General features: G+C 42.6%; 1 protein-coding gene across 1 annotated transcript; it reads right to left on the bottom strand.

The window, feature by feature from the left end:
- Positions 1-1,059: 1,059 nt before the first annotated feature.
- On the bottom strand, positions 1,060-19,884 carry ALKBH5 (alkB homolog 5, RNA demethylase). Its single transcript, XM_061570123.1, has 4 exons — positions 18,872-19,884; positions 15,144-15,224; positions 12,850-13,005; positions 1,060-11,320 (listed from the first exon to the last, which is right to left on the bottom strand). Exons 1-4 carry the CDS (start codon positions 19,843-19,845, stop codon positions 11,149-11,151), a joined length of 1,383 nt encoding a protein of 460 aa, XP_061426107.1. The 5' UTR covers positions 19,846-19,884; the 3' UTR covers positions 1,060-11,148.
- Positions 19,885-20,703: the final 819 nt, after the last annotated feature.

Raw genomic sequence — 20,703 nt, 5'->3', positions numbered from 1 at the left:
GTCAGGTAGAAGGGAAACAATAAAATAATAAAAATATTAAACAATAAAAAATATAAAACAACACAAGCAATCGTCATCAGTGGTTTTCACACCTGATGACGATTGCTTGTGTTGCAGTCGAAACGTCGTGAGAATAGTATTGTTTTATATTTTTAATATTTTATTGTTTCCCTTCTACGTGACTACCGAAAAAAACAAGAATATGAGTAATTTGTACGTAATTTTTTGGCCAATGCCAGTTACATCACGTGGGAACTTATGATTTTCAAGTCTCCCCCCCCCAACACATTCGTCAATAACAGTGCCCTGAAATGAAAAGTACGTGATGGTTTGGGAAAATGGTCCTTCTTCATAGCAGAGACGCTACGATGAAAAGCCGTTCCCAATAAACAACGCCTTCTATATTTTTATTCCTTGAAATGCAGTGCTATTGTTCAATTGTGTTATGTTCCTTCGTGCCTCGCTGTCAAAAAATAATCACAATTATTTTCGTTGCTTAATTTTGAAAGATACAAGCAGATTCACGGCACCACGCACGACTGCCTGTGTAGAGAAGCTCCCGACAGATGCACTCGGAGACGGAGGTCAGTTAAGGGCTTTCGCCAGGGTTTATTAAAGCTGTTACAATATTACACAGCAGGGTACACAACTCCCAGGGGCTAGGGGTCCTACTCTTGAGTTCGGGTCCCTGCCGGCTAGCTCCGGTCTCTCTCTCTCGTGTCGGATCGGGGACTCTGCCGACTCCACCGAGCGGAGAGAGAAGCACCTCTACGGCTACCACCGGTTTCTCCCCAGACTCCCTATTCGCTCCCTCTCTCTACCCCTGGTTCCCTCTTCACCGTGCTTACTCTGCCCGTTCCCACAGTGACCCCACTTACGTCACGGGGTATCCCTTAAGTACCCTCGGAGACGTGACGTCATCGCACTGAAAGGCACACCTGACGTCATGTCCCCATTTTACTCCTCTACACCTGCACACAAACTCGTGCTGGTCAGGGCCCATGAGTAATATACCGTACACACACACACACGACACATCGACGAGCCAGTTGACAACACTTAATTAACTTGACTGTTTATTCGCCAAACATTTGGTGTCATCTCAAAAAATAATGTAAAATATTACTGTAATAAAGCCTTATCTTGTAATTAAAGAACGTACCAAACCGTATTCATTCTTAAAACATTGTAATGAGTTTTTAAAGCTTAAACATAAAAAAACCCACGAAACCGTTTGTGTGAAACTTACAGGGATGTACAGTAAATATACAAGTTATCTCAGAGAATTATTGACTGGCATGAAGAAACGCTTTCTGAACAATAACAACACAGCTTAATGCTGCCCATGTACATCCTCTAAAGATCAGATGTTCGCCTTCGAATGCAGTAATCATTGTGCACGTACAACCAGCACATACATTACATTTCAGGCTGTTGTTTTAAGTTTTTTATATACCTTTCATCAGTGAAAGTTATCTACTGTAAGTTGACGATGTATCTAACACCACTGTCAATGTTTTGGGTTTATTTCCTCATGATGAAAACTAAATATCAAATGAAGTGCGAAACCTCTTCCAAACAACATTTGTGAAAAATGTAAAGTACTCTGTAGACAGAGTATGACCCGTATTTCTACGAGTGTAAAAATCAGATATATATTTTATGCAATGACAGGTTTTCAAAATTCAACAATCATTAAGGTGGGTTATACTTTGAAAATGACCTGCACCAACTGAAATACGAAATCTACACCCAATAAAACAAGACTTTGTAGCAGCAGTTTTCTTTCACCTGTAGTATGTACACTTGCTGTAATGAGCATGCCTCTTACAAAATAAAAACACCACATAAATGTTTAATTATTGAATTGAAAAAACCCAGATGTAGTTTATTCCATTTTAATTACAGGCATTTTTTTACTACTCTGCAATTACATTCATCCCATATTAGCCGATGCATTTATTTTAAAAGGCTGTTTGAGTATTTTAATCTCAGCAAGAAAGTAAATTTAGCAATTTCTTTAAGCCCAAATGGAAACTATCACTGCATAAAATGACACTCGCAGTCCATTTTATGCCTATGGGAAATTACATTGTGGTGAGTTTGCAGGCAGATGTAAAACATTTAACCTAATCCAACATCTCCTTAAAAAAATACACGTTTGTTAAACAAGATGCATTTTGGTGTTAATATAAACTACAATATACAAACATGTAGGAACAGTCTCAGAATCAGTTTGCATTGCAGAAATACTTTTTAAGTTTATGTGCGCACAACCAAATCATACACATAAGGTTGTCCTGTTATACAAAATTCAACATGCCATTGTGATATTTTAATACATTGACAAAGTATTTCACACCACTGTCAGTGTTTGGCTGTGATGATCAAAACGCAATCAGGTTTACGTAGAGTTTCGCCGTTGTGTTGTCTCTCCTGATGTGTTTTGGGGATGTACCGCGTGTTGTTCAGCATGTCCGACGTTTCGCTCCACGTGCTGGGGTGTTTTAGGAACTCAATTTGAAGCACCTGGAGGGAAACGTCATTCATGTCAAGCCATACAAAATGTGAACTCCTACACACCTCGTTCAGAAGCTTGCATAAAGCTGGACGGTCAATTTCTACAGCCGCATGAACAAGATCTGTGGGAGAATTAGCAAGAGTGCATTTCTGCAAGAAAATAGGGACAGTGAGGTAATCTTCAAGAGTATGTAATTGCAAGCCAGAGCTCAAATAATGTGAAAATATCCACAAATCACGAGGGATTATACCCACTGAGAAACGCATGCATTAAAATAGACCATTACGGTTTAATTTTATGCATTTTAATGTCTGAACTCACCGTGTTTTAGATATTAGCAAGTGACCATTGCGTTCTAATGCCAGTGCACTGCAGATTAAATCTTATTTGTGGGAACTAGCTAAAGATTAGTGGATATATGAAGATGGTAACACAAAGTAATTTACCAGATAAGACAACATTTTGCTTTACAACACAGGAGAAAAAAAAGCAAAGAATATGTTATCTATTCAGCACCAACATCACTGTAAGGTTCGAGTTCCAAGTGGGTGTTTATAAAGGGCCAAGTACTGTTACTGCTTTTCAAAATTACATGTATTTTGTGCTACAGATAGTTTGCCAGAACTGTAGTATATTATTGGAACTAAGACCAAATTAAGTGTTAATTTTGCCTTGTATGCAAGGGGGGGGGGGGTAAATATTATATATGCATTATGCTGATTCAACTAAAAAATTCAACATGACACTCAAAACCTACCAGCATGTGTATCCTGTCACAACACCGGCAGAGTTGGCTCGTATTAAAAAAGTGGCACTACAATAACCGACTTTTTGCCCACAGCACTCCAAAGGATACCGTTATCAATATAAAGATTAGGGCAGGGTGTCTATATTGAACAAACACAAATAATCCATCTGCCATTCCAACTAAAGGCCAGTTTTACCAAAGGCATGTGAAGCTCAGACAGATGCCGAAATTAAAACTTACCAGAGAATTGCACACCACATTCTTGTAAATGGTTTAAATGTTATGCAGCATCGAGCGATAATCAATTATTGTGTAAGTGCGAATCTGCGACCTGACACTAAACCACCAAATTATTGACCTTTGAAAGCTATTTATTTGTATTGACAAGCGTAAAAAATACCACTTTGTAGCAAGTGTAACATAGCAGTTGGAAAAATATGACTTGCATTTAATATCAAAACAATCCTAACAATATATTTAATATGCAGTGTTGTACAAAAAATTATTGAAAAAGGTGTTTGGCTATGCCTACAACAAAACAAATGGAGAGGCAGTGTAAACAGCAAAAAGTCAACAACCAACTCATGACCGGTAGTCTGACATGGTACCTAACTGGCCACGTATTTCATATCTGCATGCAAAGCCAGTTTCATTCAGTCGTAACAAAAAAAGTTTTATTATTTTCAACAAGCAATTTTTTATAAGTTGTCTTCACCATTTTGGTGCTGTTTACATACATATATTTAAACGTATGCATGTTATATGTATTTCACATTCATGTTGAACACCGTTAAATAAATGTGAAATCTATTCAAACAATAAACCAAAACACAAAAACACAAACGAATGACTGTACAACTGTCAAACTGAACCAACATAAATGTCCCGAAAACATTTCAGCTCGTGTTTGTCTGCATACTATAAAAATGTGAACAAATACAAGTGTACATGAATAGTTACAAATAATAAATACTAGATTTTCCATAAATTTGGGTGTGAAAAACAGCCTCCAATTAAACGTCATAGAAACACTGCAATGAACCAACCTGCTTGTTTGCCACCTTTGGACATGTATATAAACGCATTACTCTCTTCAGCATTGCTTCATAATACATTGTTTGGGTCAGATGGTATGAATAAAATGTGTTGTAAACCCTCCTCCACCCAACACGGTCAATGAATAGAGTTATCACGTGAACAAAAGCGCCAACGTAGTACTGCTTCAGTACACCAATGTGTTGGCGAGCAATCTGACAAATTTTAAGTGGGTGTGAAATTTTGCTGCCTGATGATGATGGTTTTAAGTATCAGCAAAAAGTCATATCCATTTAAATGTCTTGAGATTGCTCTAAAACACCCCGGTGGCGCTGAAACAGTAATAATTAACATTTGTTCACGTGACAACTTTCTCAATTGGCTTTGACGGGTGGAGAACGATTTACAGCACATTTTAGTTATGAGATCGGACTCAAAATATGAATTTTGCATTATATCTGGTTGCGAAAGCCTACGCGTGAAATGTCTCCAGCCCAGTTTACCATCTCAGAATCAAAGTTTGATTTAAATGGGAAGCATTAGTTGCCAAACAAACGCAGAACTTTTGTTGATATACAGTTTGTGATTGTCAAGGGACAAGATAAAATGCAACAACAAATAAATTGAGGACATAAATCTTATTTATATATTAATGGGATAAATTATACATTGTAATGTTCGGTGCATAGAATACACAGTGACGTCAACATGCAGGTATGAAAACAGACATTGTTGCAATGAAACTAAATTAAACAGTGGGTGTCGTAAAAAGAAACTACTTAGGAAATCTAAGTGGTCGGTTCACTCCCCAGAGCCAATTTGTATGAATTGACAGTCGAGTCCTGTGGTTGCCTCAATCTTAAGTATTTTGTTCTCAACTAATATTGTGTGATAATTTATAACTTAAACCTCAAACCATCATATTAACAACTTTGACATATATCAAAACAAAACACTGTTGCAATGTAATTGAAAAATATAATCTTGATTCATAAAAAAATATCGTGTTGGACTATCATCTGGTCGAATTAGGCCAAAAATGTACTTATGTGAAATATCATTTGGGACCAGGCACAGGCCTGTGCCTACGAATGGTCATCATTGATGAGACTAAGTTGGTGTAATGGAGACGAAATTAATGGTAAAATTTAAGTAAACCGACATTCTGACAGTAATAAAGCAAGTGTGCTGGTTTGTAAAGACAATTACATAAGCAAAAACCAAGTGCCATCTGTTAACTGTGCAACAGCTGCACTTTTCAAACGCTAAACCCCCTATACTTATAATGATGCCTTGTGTTAACATGGCTGGGTGGGTCAGTAGGTTGAACCGATGCCAGTGTCAAGGCACTGTGCTAAACACTGTTGAATTCTTCTAAGGTATGAGGATGGGCGACTCTAAAGTATAAAAACTTCTCGTGATAAGAAAATAGCTTGATGTTCTCAGAGTGGACACCAGCACATGATTTCACACGAGAGGAACTTCACATAGCAATGTTGGCAAAAGCAATTTCCCAAGCGTTATGTCAAAATCAATATCAAATGGGGATTAAAGCGACTGAAAAAGTAATGGTTGTACACAAAAAACCCAAATAAAAACAGTTTGTGATAAGATAAAAAATATATTTACCGAATTAACCACCGAAATGCACAAAGAAAAGGAAGTTGTCTCGAGTCGTGAAAGTGTCGCTTTCGGGGTCATTCTTAAATGTGTCGTGAGGCACTGATGGCAATCGGGATTCCCAATTGACTTAACTACATCGCTGTGTGCCTTGGTACCAATTACACATTTGGGTTATAAACATGAGCAATCGGAAATTTATTACAAATTTTGTAATTATTTTCTGTTCGACTTTAAATTGTCACTTTCCACTTGTTCCTTGTGAAAACTTGGAATTAAAATTCCACACGTCCTAAACCGTCACACCTATATCTATCACACGAGTTTACACGTATTTGGTTGGCTGCTGCAAGCAAATTGTACGAGTGTTGTAAACTAATCTCTGCAAGTGCACTCAAATTTACATGACACAGGCTGGAGTTTGATGAAAATGGGACCAAAACTAAGTGAACAATTATATCCTGCTAGAAATTAAAAAAAATATGCATATATTAGTCAAGCAAGCTTCCTATACAATTGATCAACATGCAATTGCCATTTCAATTGCTCTGCTCACTACGCCTAAACTTTGTAATAAAGTGCACATTAGTTTACATAACAAAGGGACAAAGTGTGCTTGAAGAAAGGGACTAACAAAACCTGTTTGCAGCGTACTTTGCTAAACCACTAAACTGGAAATGCTTCAAAACCAAACACAAAGGGCAGTGTTTTTGATTCTGAGCACAACCCCCCAAATTAGTATTAATTTAAGTTAAAGTGCAAGACAGATGGTTACCACATCTGTAGAACTAATGATACCTTATAATACAATGGGGGAACATATTCATGTTTGTTGGAGGTACTGAGAGGATATGTGACATAATAAACTCACAGACTCGATGACGTTGTAAATAAAGCCTTTTTATATTGGTTGTCGGCACCTGAGGATTACAAAAGGATGTTGGTAACTTGAATTCCTAAGGGGCTGCCGCAGGCGCCAACACAGATGGAGTCAGGAGATTCCAAAAAACCAGAGTCAAGTATTGATCTTCCACTGGAGTCTATCAAAAGCTGCTCTCAACGTGAGGGCATTTGGTGAGATGGAAAGCCATTTAAGATTAATGTCAATTTGGCCAACAGTTGAAAGTGTACTTTTTAATTAAGTGCCAGGGGTTTAACAACAAACAGGTTAAAGAGATTGTTTAACTTTTAGCAATCACCTCAAAATGTGTTATCTCCTACACAGAACCACGACTTTCATTCTCCCATAGAACGAACTCTGTCTACTCAAGACATCAGCCGGAGCTCAGAGAACAATTTAAATGATAAAATGTTGCCAACATTTTACCCATATATATACAAATTCATACATGTGGACACAAACAGAACAATAAGTGCCATAGCACAGTAATAAATAGGTATGCACAAATGAACCTGGAAACCTCCAAGTCACCACTTAGAGCGATGGAAACTCATATCATACAAGTCCAAACGGTCATCAGCACAGTGGCAGTCAAGACGAACAATTCCCAGTGTTGCGTCCCCAACTAGTTTTACAACTCATAGGACACCCATTTCCCATCATCTTCCTTCCTCAGTGTCCAACTCTGGTCATTCAGAATAGACCACAGACTATAGGACTCAATTCACAAAACACAAAGGAGGCATCACAGCGATAAACTCCGCTACTCCTGAAGAGGTTCTCTAGCTCGGGCCAGCTTGGTATAGAATTGTATTTGTTGCACTAGTTCCTTAGCTTCTTTTCTCTAGCCTTCTTCATTGAGATCATTCATAAGGATCTCTGGATTAAAATTGCAGATATAACAGGAGTTCAGCTTCACTCACCAGTGAACCAACATGAGTGGTCAGGTGGTGGATGGATCACTGGAGGTAAGAATGGGATATGTACACTCGCATATTTGTTAAATGGTTAAGGCACTAACTGTTGCTGTCTTCTGTCTCCGAGTATGAATTTGTATATTATATAATTTTGACACACTATTTGTTCCGTAGGATTTTACTGATAGTGTGTGAGAGCAGCCGAATTTCATTATATGGGAGTGCAGGTGCCATTCAGACAGTAAAAACATCACTGCAGATAGCCTGGTCATAGCCAGGGTGGCACAAGAATATCTAGAATTTATGTGATAAAGATCATGCTCGGGAAGACTCAGAAGAAGTGGCTTTGAGACAACGAAGGAGAAAATTAAGGTCAGTGTCAGCATGGAGTAGGTACTTGACAGAACATTTCAGAAACAATGGACAAGAGGTGTCACGACCCCAACTAATGCGCCAAGGGATACCCAGAAACATTCACATCAATAACAAGTTTGATGACAAAAATCTCCAACAGCCACCACTGGGATGCACAATACTTAAATCAAATATGAATGTCATAGGCGACAATTCTGAGCATCCAATTACGGCATCACGCACCTGGTGATTGTAATCCCAACATATTTATAGCATCGTTCACTTTCCACTTAGCACCGTGTATACCTTTTCCCCCCATCTTCAAATATCTGTATACATTCATACTGAGAACCAAAAGCCCTGAATATTTCAGGGAAGCAAGTTTCTCATTGAATCCTGGACGACCATGACCTGGTGTAGCATTTCATACGAGCACAAGCTTGGTTGCAATGTGTTCAACATGTGCAGTGTAACTTTCATTGACATGGCACAGATACTGGGGTCAATCGTAACATTCGACGGATTTGGCCACTTTGTTAAGTCAAAGAGAACAGTCAACAAACTTCCACTACACAACAAACATTCATTTTAACCAGGTAAATTCTTACTGGAAATCATCACCTCCTGTGACCTGGTATTCATTGTTACGTGAATATTTCCCACAACTATTTACAGCTAGTTTTCAAATTATTTAAATCTACTGCTTACACCAGCACAGTGGCCTTCTTTGCAAACAATGTCACAGCATGGCCTAATTTTTCACATGCCGCAAAATATTATATTTTTCACTTTTCATCATAACATGTGCTTGGGCAACTTCTATAATTAACAAAAGGCAGTTCAAACCAAACAATCTAGTGCAGTGAATTCTACCAAACACATGTTGAAACAAAAAAATTAAAATCACATTAGGCAGCACGGTTCCCTCCGCTGAACACCTTTTGCAGAGAAATAACGTGATCCTAGCCATGTGACAGGGCAACTTTATGGGTTGATTGGCCGTGTTTTTGTTTTGTCCTCTGTAGGAGGCGACTACCGCTGCAGGAAGCGACCTGTTCAGAATACTCACACCTACGTACGTAGGCACCGACATTGAAAAATTAAAAACATTAACGATTTTTTTTAATCCAACCTGGTCTATTGCACAGGTAATTAAAAGTGCCACACAGCCATTAAATTAGGCGAAACAAATTTTGCCATGCACACGTGGGGGAAAATCCTACACTGGGAGCCAGTTGTTAATGAAATGTATATTCAATTCAGCGGATGCAATCAACTTGTGATAAGAGAAAAATATATTATCATGCTAGTTGTATTCTTCTTGATGCTGTATGCAGTGTGAATTATTTTGTCTGACCAAATCATCCAGAATTCGGCTGATTTGGTGATTTCTTGGGTCATTCAGATCTCAAACTAATCAGCGTTGAGCTTGGATAGTGCTTGGATGAGCGACCACCATGCACGCTAGGTTATCATAGGCAGCTGGGGGGCTGTGCTACATGGTGTTCAGCATAGTTGTACTGTAATTCTATGCAGCAAAATAAGTTGTACTGTAATTCTATGTTCCTATGTCCATGCTCTCCGCCATCAACTCACAGCGATCAGCATGGTGATGTATGGTCATGAAACCCCCATGAGCCAATTTCTAAAAGGCTTGTTCTCATCCTGCAGTTTACTGACAAAAGACCTGTCCATGCCCTTCGTTATACGTGCTTCTTTAACACATTTTTCGCTCACTTAAAGCCTGGTGCTGTGACCTATTGGCATGAGGTATGCACAAAGAATTATTATAACTCGGGTATATTTGTCCCCCCCTCCCCCACCAAGTATCCATCAATTTGCACCATTTCACAAGTGTGAAGAGATAGGAAACAGTATAGGCAATTGTGTTGCCTGGTGGAGCGTGATTGTTCCAAAATGCCCATGTTCGGAGGCACAGGGGGCATTTTTAAAAGCTCCGAGGTCCCCCGTTAAACAGCAACCACATACAAGGACCCTGAGCACAATGTAACATGTTGGAAGTTGAAAAGTAATGCAAACAAATACATATTATTTGCACAACCTTGAATAAAGTATCACTACCTTTGGTAAGTGTAGCGATGAATCCTGCAGTTTCAGGGGATATGACGATTGTACAAAGATAATAAGTCACGATAACAAAGACTTTTAAATTAGTTGAATCAGGTGCTTCTAGTCTGCACCAATTAAAAATGCCATTGGCCAAAATGAAATGGAAAAATCAGTGCCATACATGGCTGTCTCCCGAGCACCTACAGTGGTGTTTAAACGACACCACTCAAGGTAATCAATGCAAGTCAAGTCAAGTCAGCTGTGCAGTGCGGTAGAGGGGGAATCGAAGTGACTTGCACAAGCTGCTTGTGCATGACATTGACATCCTCAGCTAAACATAGACATATAACTTTGGAAATAATACAATGCATTTGTATAAACATACGGAAAAATCAGTATAGTGTCGAGTTGTTAGGAACATTGCTCTTTCCACCTTACTCACGAAAGATAACCGATTTTAAACCGAGTATAACACTGGAGTTTATATAAAAACAATTTAAACTTTGTCAATATAGACAACTCCCTTTTAAGGGAGGTTTACAACATTCTTGTAACACTGCATCCTATCAAAAGATTAAAAAAAAATTGTTTTAGAGTTTACATGCCTTAACATTCATGCTACTGAAAAGTGACAAAACCTTTACAAATATCATCCAAAAAACACTCAAAACTTGTATCAAAAGCTCCAATAACATTTCCCCTCCACATGCCATTTGTAAAGCCCTCATGCTCTGACCCTGTGCTGTAGTTGCTCAAACGAGCATAATCTATTATGTATTAGTACCAACTGCTGCCAATGAGGGGCGAAGGTCAGGCATGCCATTTCCTATCCTGTAGAGAAGCCGTGACCACCCACCTACCTGGGCACAACGCTTAAGCCAAAAAAGGCCAAACCTGTCCCGTCCTCGGCTCGAAAGGGGCTTCTTGCAATGCCACTGCACAAGCCCACCAGCCACGAGCTATGCGCACGCCTCCTCCGTCTTCATACGCGCCGCCTCTTGCCGTCATGCATGGGGCTTCTCTCATCCGAGCTGCTGCCCGAGTGAGCGAATGGGTCGCCCCTTTTGGGGCGACTGCCCGGAGCTGCTCGGTGCCCACTCTTGCGCTGCGCCGCTCGGCGGTTCTCCTCCTTGTCCATCTCGAGCATCCGGGGCCTGCGAGAGGCACGGCGACGCGGAGCGAACCACGTGAGAGCAGAGCGACCGCACACATCTACAAGCAAAAACGTGCTGCAGATCCAAGGGGCTTGCAGGGTACAAATTTCGCCACACGCTACTGTGGGCATCTTCAGGAGTTCAAGTGAGGAATCTCACCTCAACCTTAAATGTTGTCTGAATGGTTCCAATTAGCCTGCTGGCCCCAGGATTCCCATAATTGGATAGTGACTGGCTAGTCACTACCACTATTCTGCTTGGTTCTTTGTCCTTCCAATTCCTGATGATGCAAAAGCTTGAGAGAATCAACATTCAAAATGTGGCCTCATCTGGAAGACCACACTTGCATTACAAGTGGCTCTAAAAACCTATGTGCTAATTGTAACCTTAAACGAGCTCTAACCTCCTGAAACGGAAGCACGTGTGGTCGCATCTGAGTGCAGGGCTGCCAAAATGTTTTTGGACGCCTAGATAAGGATGCAAAGTGAGACTCCCTCTAAGGCCCCCTTGGCCTTTTCTGAAGTGGCCTTTGGATCTGAGGCCCAAGGCAAACTGCCCCATCTGCTCCTTTTTTCTCCAGCCCAGACTGTATGCAAGCATAACTCTATAAAGGAGCAACTAGAAGCCGATTAATATTAGCTTCCCTTCACCTCCTTTACCAGAAACACCCACGATAGACATTCTGGGGCCCCCAAGACTATCACTCGGTGACGGTGAGGCTGCCAAAGGCCAAAACCTCACCGATCATCCAATTGCGCCTGGCAGGTCTGCTGAGGAATCAATTTTCAGAGCACGGTACCCTGCATGTCATGGTTTGAATCTAGTCAAGGGGCATGTCTCTCACATAGGTTCTGTCAGATGTAGCACAATGCTATATACAACGCATAACTAGACGAGGAGAGGCCTAGGACAGTTAATATGCAAATTGCATTACGCGCACATGGATAATCGGGGTAACTGCAAATTTAATTATGTGTATGTTGTAATGCCCACGGATATATATAGCTGTTTTTCAGAAGTGACCTTGCCACATATGATATCTCAAGGAAGTGGTTAATCATGTGAACATTTATAGCAGTCAAATCATCTCAAAACATGTGGATTTTAAATGTGGATGGAAAAACCGGAAGAACTGGAGAAAAATCCACACAACCAGGGAGAACATGCAAACTCCAAATATACAGGCATCAGGGTCAGGATAGAACCCATGACCTCCTGCATACCATGGCGAGGGAGTTAACACCTTGCCACTGCGGCAAGGGTCTAAGGTTTCATTTCCAGTTCTGCACGCACTATGGGTTGACATTTTTGGAGACATCTTTGAAAATGCGACTCATGGATTGCCATTGCATGTCTGCAGCTTCCACCGAGTTTATATTCTGTATAATGTACCACAGCAGCGAAGCCAAGCTGTGTACGGTAGCATCTGGTTAGTTGGCCGTACAGAAGTGTGCAGTATTATATCTGGGCATTATTACATGCGAAGATTACGCAAGTTATTGCTGCAGATGAAAACTGCAAGTAGTTACCAGTGTGCCTCATGTGGCGCCGCTTTCCGACGCGATGTCTTGCGCTTGCGGGGCTCAGCCTGGTGATGGGGGTGGCGTGTGTGGGGTTGCTGGGCTGGCAGTGGTTGTGCGGGATGGTTGGCCAGGGAGTCCATCCGTGGCGCATCATCCCTAGTTCTGGGAGGCAACATGCACGAACAAAAAGATTGCACAAGGCGTAAAAAAAGTAGACAAAAATACAATAGCACATAACTGCCTGGTGGTTTTTGACATGTCCAGTTATTAGGTCAAAGGTAATTTTACAAAGCCTCAGAGATGAAGCTTGCAGAAGCACCAGAGTAAATGTTGTGGGGTAAGATTTATATTGTGCACGATGAATAAAATCTTGTTTTGGACTAATTATAGTACATAGGAAACCCGCAAAGTGTGTCAGAACTAAGTTGATTCACAGATTGCAGTACATAGGTAAGTACTACCCCCTAGTAGGGACTTTAGATATACATTTTAGACCAGTTTAAGCATCAGAGCAACTGGGCACAAACTGTATTCCATGAGCAAGAATATGTCATTACTGCACTCGGAAAGCATTTTCATTTAAATGAAGACATGGCTCAAACCGATGAAAGTGAAGGAAATCATTATCAAACACGATCTATCAACTGCTGGATGAAGGCTTGCCAAAGTTGTTGCCAACCCTCAATCCATCTAGCTCCAAAATAGGAGCTCATCTCATGAGCATCTCGTGCCTGTATCCCCATTTGTCCGTCACTCCATTGTTAGTCTCGATCATCATCCCCTTTCAGGTGATGTGTCCTACCCAAGCCCACTTTCTTAAGTCAATGATAGCTCTAATTTGCATTTGTTCTCCGACTGATGTGTTCCTCTTCATGTCACTCAGTCTAATGCCACGCATCCACTTCTCCATACTCCCCTGCACACTTTTTAGCTTTTGTTCCATTTTCTATGCAGTGTACATGTTTATGATCCCTACGTCATAAGTCAGGTCATATGCCATCGTTATTATAATATCGAATGCAAATTAAAATGAATCCATGCAGAAATGTGCAAAGAAAGCGTCAAAGGTGGATCTCCAGATAATTGTAAGCAAAACAAAGTTACGTGCAACAAGTTTGCTAAGCAAATAAAAAAGTGTTAGGACAACTGTTAAAACACACGAGTATATGTATGCATATATACCTCCAGCAATTAGTGATGGAAGAGAGATCAAATTGCTGAAATGAGGTGAGCAGAAGCGGATTTGGAGTGCTTTTGTAAAACTAAATTTTATAAATCAAAAACAAAACACCAAAGTGCTTATAAAGTTTTAAATGGGTGAAAATATCCTATGATATGTACAAAAAAAGACCTCTCATGTACAACCTTTTCGTCAATCCACTGCTGGACGTATGGGTTATTTAATCGCATTTTATTACGAGAGTTTGCATGGCTTGGTGAAGGTGGAAAGCATAGATGTGTCAGCATAGTACAATACAGCAAGGATATTGCTGGACTGGCCTCTGCTGCCCATCATGTAGCGTTGAAGCGCCTACAACCAACCCATGGTCCACTTTCTCAAATTACCTCAGCTACAGAAGCTTTGCGCAAGACTGGTATTAATGGTGTTACTGGCTGAGATATTCAAAACACAGAGTTCTGGCCAAATAAGAATACCAAAGAAGATGGGCGAGTCCAACACAGAGACCTGGGGGATGTTCAACAAGGAAATTGGACGCACAACTGTGTTCATCTCGCACTCACCGCACACATGGGTGTTGGCTATACACGCGTATCTATAATAAACAGTGAATAACAATGGCTCATTCAAGGACGTATTGGCGTGGGTGGCGGGGACACGGTGGAGAAAACTTAATACATTTGAAGCGTTGTGTTTTCAATGGTCATGAGATCTGAAACCGGACCATGTGACAATGAGGAAGAAATAGTTATCCTTTATATGAAAAAAATATTTAAATCGTTAAAAAACACATCTTGCAGAAGTTTTTTTAAGAGTTATTTTTACAAGGTATCTGGGCACATTTGGACTAAATGCAGGCAAAAACTATTTTGAAAATGTCATCGCTTACAGCTTATGAATATGCATCCAATTGTTTGTTTGGTGTACTACAGTGGTGGGTGCCACAGTGTAATGAAAACTGTGCAGAAGGAATAAAGGAGTAATCAAGCAAATTCAGTCGGCTTGTGTCATGTTTCTCCGAGGCTCTCCGGCGAAGTTGTTCTATGCGTTCAGCAAACCTGACCTTGCCTACCAGCAGGTTCTCACCGACATTTGTTGCACAATTCAAACATCCACTCACTTGCGCAAGATAATGACAGCTCTCCTCTGCTTGATGTCTTGAGGACGTATGCAGTGCGTGATTTCATCCGCAGCATACCCACTGAAACGAGATAAGGCACAGAGAGCCCACATATAAGCCTCTCCCCTCCCCAAGGCCGGTTAAAAGCGGTCCAATTTTGTCTCTCACTGTCTACAGTCCTATACAGTACAGGTGAAAATGGTGAACTACATGTTATTTATGCATCCTGTCGATTCAGTGAACCTGCTATGGGACCTCAACAAGCCTGGCCACAGATACTGCAACGTGTTACCACAACTTTGCACCAAATGGCGGCTGCTGCTGCTGCTGCTTATGCACGGAAGGACAAATGAATGCACGAATCAAGTCACTAAAGGTAGATGAGTATGTAACGATGGGAAAGCTCAGTGAAATTTACTCTCCTATTCAAAACAACGAGAGACTATTTTGCAGAGTTTCTTTCCTTGCGTTTAAAGCACAAGGGTTTGCCATATTAAAAGTGCATTTAAATTAAGCACAAGGTTTTACCATATTAAGAGTGAAATAGTATTTTACATGACAGTTAATTAGTTACGCAAATAAAGTCTTAAATACCACAGACATGCAGGATATTTTTAATACATTGAAGGGTGGATTTCTAAAATGACTACCACACAATGTTCGACTTTACTGAGTGACAGGAGTTTAACATCCACTTTAGAGCAGACGGCAAGCACCCCATGACAAATTTTTCACACAAATTACCAAATGGGAATGTGAATTAAAATCATTACCTCCACAGAAATAGACTCAGTGACAAGAGCAATTACACATTTACTGCCCGGGCAGCCTAATGGAATCATGAAAAGCAACCTCACTTATTGGTTGTTGGCATTTATGGCTTAACCTGCTGTTCTCTGAATAAAAAATTCCAAGGAAGCTGTATGCCACCAAAAAAAACCACTGGCTTTTGGCAAGCATAAGCAGGGATTTTTGTATGTGTTTTCATTTACAGCCGGCAAACTTGTCAATTCAGGTCAATTCATCAAGAACAAATTGCAATACTGCAACTCATTGTTGGTGTTCGTCGATTACTCGGGGACAAAAAAAATCACGGCTGTTCCAACATCTGCCACGCTCATCATGACATGGCTTTACATTTTGACATTTGCGTGGATGCCCTTAATGGGCCGTATTCCCTTACAGACCCCAAGTAGTCCTCTTCTTCTGCTCATGTGGACTCATCACCAAAAACAACTATTTTAAACGAAAACAAAGACCCCCCCCACCCCACCCTTACTAGCAGGAGCAGTTCGTCCACCAGGGCCGTTGGGGGGTGCCTCCCCACCAAGCAGCTGGAGATGAGAAATAATTTTTCTAATAAAAAATACTTTGCTATAGTTTTGTTGTTTACATTTTTTTCATGTATATAATGCTTCTTTTAACGTGAATTGCCTAATTAAGATAACATTTTAAGTTGTTCATATCAGAAACCGCTGCAACACCACAGTCTGATTTGTGCCTCAGGGAGGTCTCGGGGAGGCTGTGAAGGTGTCCGAGTGAGAGATTTCCCTTCGTTCATTGCGATCGTATTTTAGCCACGCGGTTGAGACCCATTGAGGCGGCGAAAAGGCGCCCATGGCTGTACTGACGATGTCACAACGCTCGGTTGCACTGTGCAAATATAGCAGGTCACGGCCTCCACGTGGGTGGGTGTACGACGGCATGTGGCCACTATTGTACAGGACACGGTGTCTTGGTTGCCTTGGCTAATTTGTTGAGTCGTGTCAGCTGATATTTAATTGTTCTTTAGGCTTTTGGCAGTGTGTGTAGTGTGGACTTGAGGGTCTTGGGGACAGTATTTGAGTGCTGTTTTGTTTCGTATCGTTTATAAATGCCTACCGTTGGTAGATAATAGTCTATCACTTTCACGGGAAGGCCAATAACATGACTCACAACAGCCCTACCGATGTCACGAGCTCCCACACTGCTTACTAGTCTCCCTAAGACATCCCAGACAACTGGGACCGCAGAGTTCTTGACTAAATATTCCAGTCCAGCAAAATTATTGTTAGTGTCTCCTGCAGGGAGGTACTTGCATATCTATTTCAGTGTATGTATATACCTCATGTTGCCTGTTCAATACTGTGGTTCAGCCCAATGCACCTAAAACCACCATATGATCCCTATCACTCTTAGCAAGAACTCCAAAATATGCCACCTGTCCCTAACTATTCCAGAAATATGTATTTACAACTCACACCAACTGTCCATGAGAGAAGACAAACACTAATCCTCAACATCTTAGCAGTTTTAAGCATGGTGAGTGAGGCGTGACGCAAATGTGCAGGCCAAACACATCACATTAGCGGAAACTAAACAAACGGTACAAAGTAACATACTTTATACATCACATTGATGTAAATGGGCTACATTCGGTCTTTGTGGAAATGTAGTTTTGGAAAGAAAATTGATCAACTGGGGCACCCCATCCTAGAATACGCCCAGTATTGAGGGTCCTGTATACCATTTAGTTACAGGAAATGTTACAAACTGACAACAGCACACATGGGTACATTCAATTCACATGACTAGCATGCATGCCACTTTGGCAATGTCTTGCAAAAAAAATTGTCCAATGACGGGAATCAATATGACAAACTGACCACAATGAAATCCAGCCACTTTGCCTGCTTAAATTATTTTCTCATGTATTTATGAAGTTGTATCAATATTTGAATGACACTACACATGTCAAGCGACTAAAACCCATCCTTGCTCGCTTTCCGTCCATTAACATCACATCACCAACAGCCGCAGACATCTCTGGAATATGCTTCTCTTAAGAAACCACGTTGTGCAGGCTGGTTCACTACCATCTCAGGAAATGTGTGCAGTATTGACACATTTAAGCATGCAATTATGGGGTAGATTAAAGTGACTTTACTCATTTTGCGCTGCCATGTGTAAAGCTATGAACTTGCTACACACAATAACTGGGTCTAATCTGTGATTGACCAGGATTTAAATAGAGTGTATACAATCTCACCAGTGCTGGCTCTGCATTAGCTCCGACCCATTCAGGATGGCCTTAATCGGTGGATTACCTTTGAAACGTTGGTAAAAGCATAATGCTTGCCCCTTCCAATGTTTAAACTAAAATATTATCTGCTTTGCAGACACACCAGAGGCATTGTATGCACACAGCTTGTTATCCTTGGTGCATCAAGACGTCCTCTTTCACCATTGGAACCTCATTTGCCAGTAGCAAAATATGATAATTGGTTTTTTACCCTTTATCTGGCAACAAAAAAACAATCATCATATTTTGCTATTGGCAAATGAGGTTCCAATGGTGTAAATGCTTACCCCGAGCTCTCATACTCTGATGGTGCATTGTCTTTGAGTTGTGCGCCTTTTGGCGTCATCTGGTCCAACACCATGTGAGACTAGGCTTTAAGGAAAGCTGTCTCGGGTGTGGACCAATCAATTTCAAGGACAGTGCATACATTATCAGAGTTGTGTTTTTTGTTTGCATTCCGACAGCAGGTTTTGTGGCCAATGCAAACATGACTCCTCGTAAAAAGGTGTCAGTTTTGTTGCCAGATAAAAGGGTAAAAAAAAAATTATCACGTCCTCTTTCAGCAGAAGTTGGAATTACAACGCGAATACAATAACAGTCTGGCGAGGTGGCATTGTGGTCAAAGCATCATCCTACACCCCCCCACCCTCCCAGGTCCCGCACTCGCCTGAGCACGGTGATACAGCCGCGGGCCACGGGCACAGACAGCACGGGCTTGGACACGCGTATCGGCTTGAAGCGAAACTTGCAACCGAAGCAGAGCGCCGAGTCGCTGAAGAAAGACACCGACACGATGGGCCGCTCGAAGATGTGAATGGGGTCCACGTGCGAGACGATGCACCCGCCGGGCAGGTAGTCGTTGATGACGGCCGAGTTGACGAAGCCCGCGGGCAACACGCCGCGTCGCTCCAGGGGCGCGATCACGAGGTCCCGTACCCAGCGAGGGATCTCGTCCACGGAGCCCCGAGGAAGCAGCCGCTCCTGACCGGGGCCACGGCGTTCGAGCTGCGCGCCGTACGAGTAGCCCTCGCCGAAGAAGTATTTGACGCGCAGAGGCGCGCGGTCCACGGTGCCGGTGCGGAGCGCGCCAGCCTCGCCGCGTCGCACCACCTCGTCGATGCGGCCCTCGATGCGCGCCACCTCGGCGGCGGAGAAGGCGATCACCTGCCGCACGCCCGTACGCACGAGTTTGGCTATCTCGTCGTCGCCATCCTCGTCGTCGTCCATCGACACATCCACGGCCTTGCACTCCTCCTCCTCCTGCTGCTGCTGCTGCTTCGCGTCGTGCTCGATCACCTCTTTCTCCATCTTCACCTCAGCCTCATCCTCCTGCTGCTGCTTGTCCGCGCCGCGCGGTGCCTCTCGAGCCCGGGCCACCGCCACCGCCGTCGTCGCCGTCGTCACCGCCGCCGCAGCAGCAGCAGGAGCCTCCTTCTCGTCGCGGCCGTGCTTGAGGCCGCGCTCGCCCAGCTCTGTGGCGGCTGTCTCGTGCTGTTTCTTACGCTGCTGCTGCTGCTCGTGCTGCTCGTCACTCTCGTCGCGCTCGCCCCTGTGCTGTTGCTGCTGCTGTTGTTGCTGCTGCTGCTGTTTGTGACGGAGTTTGTCGCGAAGGTCCCCGAACACGCGCGCCTCCGCCGCCATCGTTCCCGCGTGCTGCGTCCTCCCCCCCCTTGCCCCGCCCCGACGCCTCTTTACATTTCCCACAGCGCTCGCGCGTCCCATTGGCCAAGCCATTGGACGAGCGCCTCCACGTGCCGGCGGTGCAGGAGCCAATCACGGGCCGCGCACCGTCCAGACGATCTACGAAATGCAACCGGTGGGCGGGGTTTTTTTGGGCTCCTCCCACGTTTGCACGTTTCGCGCGTTCTCATTGGTCCGCCAGCGCGCACGTGGGCTCGCGCGCAGCCAATCGCGGCGGCGCGAGATTGCGGTAAGTCGTTCCGCAGCATTTACCGTGGCAGCGAAGCGTGGCGATTCGATTCCGATTGGGCTATTGGGGAAAACTTGATTCTAGACCCAACAGTGGAAGGAATCGAACACCTACCGATTAATGACCAATTTCGATTCCCTCCCTCTCAACTTGTGCCACGGAACGATTCGACTCCAACTAGCACGGTGTCGTGTCCATTATCGATTTCCAGTTTTCTTAAATTACATGTCGTCACTAACAGTTACAACAACAATAAACCATCGTGAAACGTATTTTTCGCAGTGTTTGTGAGTGCTGTGTTTAATATTTTCGTCCGGTTGGGGTATATCCGAATTTTAGTCTCTTTTTTTAGTGTGGCCGTATCTGAACGTGACTTGAACTTTGAACCCCGTCACGGTTCTGGAGGCGATCGGGTTTTCCCACTTCAGAAGCCGAGCCGTGCCGCTGACGTCACACGCAACGCATAATTGTAGCCCTGCTTGGCCCCGAGCCAGGATCAGATTGTCATTTGAGGCCAGAGTAGCACGTTTTCATAGCCCTCAACCCAGGATCACATTGTCATGTGAGGC

Source organism: Lethenteron reissneri, chromosome 44 (genome assembly GCF_015708825.2).
Source record: "Lethenteron reissneri isolate LAM-NWPU_2019-01 chromosome 44, ASM1570882v1, whole genome shotgun sequence".
In the NCBI taxonomy this organism is placed as follows: Eukaryota; Metazoa; Chordata; class Hyperoartia; order Petromyzontiformes; family Petromyzontidae; genus Lethenteron; species Lethenteron reissneri.
This window is presented reverse-complemented; position numbering and strand designations above follow the sequence as displayed.

Bases quoted from the DNA above. Each gene is read 5' to 3' on its own strand.
- ALKBH5 (XM_061570123.1), bottom strand. From the start codon at position 19,845: ATGGCGGCGGAGGCGCGCGTGTTCGGGGACCTTCGCGACAAACTCCGT. The intron at 15,225-18,871 runs GCGAGTGCGGGA...ATCTCGTTTCAG, and splicing joins GGCTGTATCACCGTGCTCAG to TGGGTATGCTGCGGATGAAA. The intron at 11,321-12,849 runs GTAACTACTTGC...TGCCTCTCGCAG, and splicing joins GCGCCACATGAGGCACACTG to GCCCCGGATGCTCGAGATGG.